At 50.3% G+C, this 6000-nt stretch overlaps 1 protein-coding gene across 1 annotated transcript in view; it reads left to right on the top strand.

Annotated features, from left to right (window-relative positions):
• Positions 1-693: 693 nt before the first annotated feature.
• FGD1 (FYVE, RhoGEF and PH domain containing 1) overlaps positions 694-6000 on the top strand; it is a 52556-nt gene continuing 47249 nt past the window's right edge. Inside the window, exon 1 of the mRNA XM_028712022.2 lies at positions 694-1219. Coding sequence (XP_028567855.2) covers positions 1090-1219 — 130 coding nt within the window. The 5' untranslated portion in view covers positions 694-1089. The remainder of the gene's footprint in view (positions 1220-6000) is intronic.

The raw sequence follows: 6000 nt of genomic DNA, 5'->3' as shown, positions 1-6000 counted from the left end.
TTTCTAAAAGGATTATTGTAGAGGGGGAGGGCAAGTCTTCAGGGGGCAGCGTGGTGCTGGAACTAGACGGACACCTTGAAGGCTAAGAAATCAGGGATCAGGAAGAGGAGGGGGAATCAATATTTTTTGGGGGGAGGGGGGATACTTGATCCCCAAATGTGCAGTTCGTTTGAACGCAGAGAAAGATCAAAGGCTGACTTGAGACTTCCCCCAAACCGTGGAAACCTTCTTGGAGTGTAGGAGGGGGGAGAGGGAGAAACCTCAAAGCAAACTTGACTTCAAAACGAGCTGATTTTTCAAACAACAGCTGTTAGTGGAACCCTCCCAAGTGCGAGGAAATAAATTGCCAACACCCCCTTTTTTCAGCCTTTTTTTTTGGTCAATATCCTGGAGAGAGGCGGTGTGTGTGTGTGTGTGTGTGTGTGTGTGTGTGTGTGGAAAGAATCCTCCAGCCCAGGCAACAAGAGCCAATCGACTTCCATGTCTGTGTGTGGCTGCTAACGAAATCCCACTTCAATCCAATTTTTTGAAACAAAAAAAGAAAGCGCGCACACACACAAACACACACACACACAGCCCAAGAGACCGAAGAGGAGGGTTTGCAATCTCCTTGCAAGCAATCTGCTCTCAGCGCCTGGCGCTGCAGTACGAAAGGGCCGACCCACTGAGCGAGGAGAGGAGAGGGAGGGGGGGGGGAGGAGGAGGAAGCGAAGGGGGAATGGGCGCAGACGCTCCAACGTGGAAAAGCTCCCCAGCTCCCTTTCTGATACATTCCTGGCCAAGGCGATGCTTCTTGCAAGAGCTGCGCTGACTTGTTGCAAGGATCTGTCTTTGAGGGGGGGACACGCACGCGCGCAGCCAACCCAGGCTGGATCCCTCGCTCGCTCTCCCCCACCCGCCTTCCCTTTCTTTGCTCCGGCGTGGATCTATTCGGTCGATTGAGCTGCAGTCGGATCCACTCTCTCTTTTTTTTCCTGAAGGGGATCGGGCCGTTTGATGGGGACTCTCGGCAGCCTGGCGTTTGGGGGGCGGCCTCGGAGGGATTTTGGGGGGGACTGAGGGAGCGGGCGCGGGGGGTGCCGTGCGATCATGCAGCGGGCCAGCGTGATGGGGATGCCCTGCCCGGAACCCAGTGGATCTTATTCCCAGCAGTTCAAAGCCATGAGGTTTTCGTACCATATCGAGGCGGGAGCAGCGTCCTCTCCCCAGATTCGAGCCGGTAAGGGAGAAGGGATTGGGGGGCGGGGGGGGGCGCCTCGTTTTCTGTCTTTGGCTGGTCAATGGGAGAGCCTTCCGTCAACGCTGGAGCGGAGGTGGATTTCTGCTTTCGGTTTGCACCTTGAGCAAGGGAAGTCGTGCGCAATGGTTAGATCAAAGAAGCGCTTGCGCCAGGAGCATCTGGCTCCGCATTCGGGGGAGTGGAGGCCAGTGGCTAGAGCAGTATTCCGAAATGGCAGTTTTCTCTCTAGGAAATGATGTGTGCGGTGTCTGGTGGGAATCTGGGGAGTGGTGCGCGCAAACGTAGAGCTCTACCAAATGTGGTTTAATATTTTTTTAAAAGTCCATAGTTTGCAACAGTTTCGGGTCACTGGAGGTGTTAAAAATGAGAATGGGCAACGGGCCTCTTTTCTTTCATCTGCACTCTCCTCCGAAACGTGCCTGGAGGTCCTGGAGCACAGGAGGAATTATGCTGCCAACTCTGTAGCTCTCTGCCCCGAAGAGCTTCCAGCGATAGCGCAGCCGCCCTCTCTTCTCTAGAGCTGCCTCTGCCCCACCGCTCCTTCTCTCCCACAGTTCTTGTAGTTGGCGCCCTGGTTTTCTTTCAACCCTGCCATTTTGATTTCTTTCCTTTGCAAATTCCCAAACCTGATAAAAGACCAAGAAGGCAGCTTTTGAAACAAAGAGGTATGCAGTTAAATTGCAATGGGGGAGGTTCAGAAAAGGGAAGGGGGGAGGGTTGCAAGAGAATTGGTTTTGCAGCCTGCACTCTCATTCCTCCCCAAGCATCTCAGAGTCTTCTTGCTTTGCAAGATGTAATAAGGTAAAGGTAAAGGACCCCTGGCAGTTAAGTCCAGTCGCAAACGACTCTGGGGTGTCCCCCTTATCCTAGACCACACAATTTTCTACCCCTTTCTGTTCAGCTTGTTGCTTATAGCTCTTCTGCAAGACAGCTTGCCCCACTCTTAATCTGACTGATAAAGGACTTGGCCTACTGGAATTGCACCAGTGGAACTCCTTGCCACAGGCTCACACAAAGGCTTAGAAGAAATTTAACAGGATTAATACAGAAAAGATCAGCCGTATCTCCTGACAACTCATACATTCATAGGTGGAATTAAGTTTGGAGCCAGGATTTGGTGTCATTTTCTCTGGGTCTGATTTGCAAATTGCATCCTGTCAAGATGTAAGTGTGAAATGTGCAAGGGGATGGGGGGGGGGGAGAGATGTGCGTCTCTTTCCTCTTCTTTCTCTCCCCCACCCCCTTCCCACTGTGAAGAATCTCACACAAGAGACTGAAGCCTTTGAGTCACCCTTACAAGTTTGGTATTATTAGAAACATTCTGAGGCCTGAGAAAGGCGATTGGGGAGGGGGGATTATTACAAAAAATAGGAAGAATTATCCTTCCTTGAAATGAGGCTGAAGAACTGGGTCTCTGTCCTCAGCATCCACACCAGCTTTTGGGTACTAGGCCTGGCTCTTCAGAAATGCCAGCTATTACATTGCCAATTTACTTAATGGCTTTGGGCATCACTCTTTCATAGGAAGGTGGGGCTTCCCAGTAGCTAGAGCAGGTTGCCCTGGGGGCTGGATAATGGTCTCCTGGCCTTTGCTGTAATGAGGGTGGGTGGGGGGATGAAATGTAACAGTGGATTCTTTTCTGTGACCCCAGAGGCAGGGCAAGCCCTTCCCTTCCCCACCCCTTTCCTTTGTTGATTCAGACTTGGGTAAGCTTTGTGTTGTTTTCCCTTTTTTTTTGCTTTGTGCCTGAGGCCAGAGTGGGACTCCAGCAGCCTTGGGTGCTGCCACAGTGTAGCGAAACTATACAGACACAAGCCTTTCATGTGTACAACCCATTCAATATGTGGAAGCACCGTTTCCTCTCCCCTCCCCAACCAATTATTTTGCTTTGTTAGCTAATCCAGCGGCAGGAGTTTACTTGTGTGCATTTATCATTGTTGTTGCAATGACACCTGTACATCATCTTCTCTTCCCTGCTTGTTTCCCCTATAAAATGTGATTTATCTGCTAGGCTATACTGCCCTCTCTGCTCTGGGGAGAGAACCCTGGAAGTCTAGCTCCCAGCCTTCCCTTCTCTAATACCGCGGACTCGCCCACTGCTCCCTTGAGCAAAAGGTGGGAAGGAAGCAATAAGGCAAAACTGAAAAGGTGGTCTTTCTGGCTTGCCTTCATGATCCAGGCCTAGTTTGTTGGGTGGCAATGCCATGGAGAGGTATAGCAGGGGTGTGAATAAAGGGAGAGAGGGTTTGTGTGCTGGGGAGGTGTGAGCCACTTCTGATTTGCTTTGTTTTTCTTTTCTTATGCCTGGGTGTCTAGCACTGTATTTTACACTCCTCCAGCACGCAGAAACTCAGACGGGTCTGAACACTTCAGCTGGAAACCCGGCTATTCTTAAAGACAGTGCCTGTGTGTGTGTGTGTGTGTGAGAGAGAGAGAGAGAGTGTGTTGCGCTTCCATCTTGCAATCCAGATTTTCATCCACAAAGGAAGCCTTGGTTTGTTGCTTCCAATAGGAGTTGGCTGACTTGCACTGCTTGAAAACAAAATACTGTGCTTGAAAATAAGCCTCTTGGAACTCCTGGCTTCTTTTAGGCAATAGCAGAACCTGGTACAGTGGTACCTCGGGTTAAGAACTTAATTCATTCCGGAGGTCCGTTCTTAACCTGAAACTGTTCTTAACCTGAGGTACCACTTTAGCTAATGGGGCCTCCTGCTGCCCGACCGTGCCGCCGGAGCACGATTTCTGTTCTCATCCTGAAGCAAAGTTCTTAACCCAAGGTAATATTTCTGGGTTAGCGGAGTCTGTAACCTGAAGCGTATGTAACCCGAGGTACCACTGTAGTTGTGCATACAGTCTCTCTCTTCTGCGAGAGGAGCAGAAGGATGCAGGAGCTGACTCCGGGCTTTTGAGAAGGGACAGGAATCCTGTGGTTGGAGGAGGTGGAGGAGGAGGGCTGGGCGACTGGAGCCTGGAAGTGAAGTGGCAGGATTTAGGACTGGGGGATCAGATGTGTTAAAACATAATATTTAGGTGCTCTTTACCCCAGTGTGCTGTGGCTGCAGGAGAAACTTGAGCTCTCTCGGACCAGGTGCTGCCCATCCTTGTCTTCTGCCTGCTTATTCCGCCCCTAGGAACGGTTCTGATCTCCCTCCCCCATCTTCCTTCATTACAAAGCCTCGAGGAACGCTGCTGGGTTGACATAAAAGCAAAGCCACATCCTGGCTCCAGGGAAAGCCGCAGGGGGACTATCTGGGGGACAGAGAGCCCTGCTCAGGATGGGGAGAAGAAGGCCCGGCCCCTCTAACCCCTGCTGCTGTAGGAGACGCATGTGGTCCAGGGAGACCGGGAGCCAGGCCTCTTTGGCTCTGGGACAGGGGAGCACAGTGGTTCTGGAAAAGAGCACAGCCTTCAGTTGCAGTGAGTCAAGGGAAACCCAGATTCAGGTTAGCTTAACTCATTCGTCAGTGCTTTCTCTTTTGAGCAACTGTATTAATGGGTGGGGGGAGCCATGGCAAAGGAAACCCAGGAAAGGAAGCACAAACCTAAAGGCAGGGCTGTCGACTTTATAAAGAATTTTGTGTTTGTCTGGTTTTTGTTTTTGAAAAAAAAAACAACAACCATCATGCCGATTTATTTAAATCAGTATGCCTATTGCAAAACCTCCACGTGCCTTTTGATATATTTAAAGAAGTGTGAGGTCACTTACCATTTCAGAAAATGGGCAAGGCTGCACTCCTATGGACGCTTGCCTGGGAATTTACAGAATTACTTATTTCTGATTATACATGAGTTGGGTTTTGCTGCAGAGCTTACTGTTCACTATTAGCAACAATGGTCATATTCCGTATTGTCTTTCTCTTTTATTACAGTAATGGACCAAACTCAAAAGAACCTTGACAAACAAACAAGAGAGTCTTTACTGGATTGTCCCACAGATTAATCCATGGACTTTAATTCTTGCCTTGCAGCCTTGTTTGGGGGGGGGACACTCTTTGAAGTGTCCCCATAATTCTCTAGCACTGTCTAATTGACATGGGCAGGTCCTAGACTGTGTTACTGGTAGGTGCAGGCTGGGAACTCATGTTTTGTCTCTTGTTCTATTTGAGTCTCAAAACATGGGGCAGGGATTCATGCTTCCTTCTCCAACTGCTGCATGGTGCATCTTCCTGACATAACCAAAAGCGGATTATGGAGAAAATTAGGATTTGGAACTAGGGAACTATGGGGGTCAAATTTGGGAGAGTGAAGTACAGGGCCCATCATGAGGCTGCTGCAGAGGTAAAATGAGTGGTTTCGCTATACAAAGAGGTTTTCTGCATCACTAAGGGTGGCAGTGGTGCTGTGGGTTAAACCACAGAGCCTAAAGCTTGCCAATCAGAAGGTCGGCGGTTCGAATCCCCGCGACGTGGTGAGCTCCTGTTGCTTGGTCCCAGCTCCTGCCAACCTAGCAGTTCAAAAGCATGTCAAAGTGAAAGTAGATAAATAGGTACTGCTCCGGCGGGAAGGTAAACGGCGTTTCCGTGAGCTGCTCTGGTTCACCAGAAGCGGCTTAGTCATGCTGGTCACATGACCCGGAAGCTGTACGCCGGCTCCCTCAGCGAATAAAGCGAGATGAGCGCCGCAACCCCAGAGTCGGTCACGACTGGACCTAATGGTCAGGGGTCCCTTTACCTTTAAGGGTGGCAGAATGGGAACCAGGCATATTGGACCTGTGGAGCTTACTCTGGTGGGAAGTTCTCCCATGCAACCCTCGGAAATGA

Source organism: Podarcis muralis, chromosome 17 (genome assembly GCF_964188315.1).
Source record: "Podarcis muralis chromosome 17, rPodMur119.hap1.1, whole genome shotgun sequence".
Taxonomy (NCBI): Eukaryota; Metazoa; Chordata; class Lepidosauria; order Squamata; family Lacertidae; genus Podarcis; species Podarcis muralis.
Note: the sequence above shows the minus strand (reverse complement) of the source record. Positions and strands in the feature narration are given on the sequence as shown.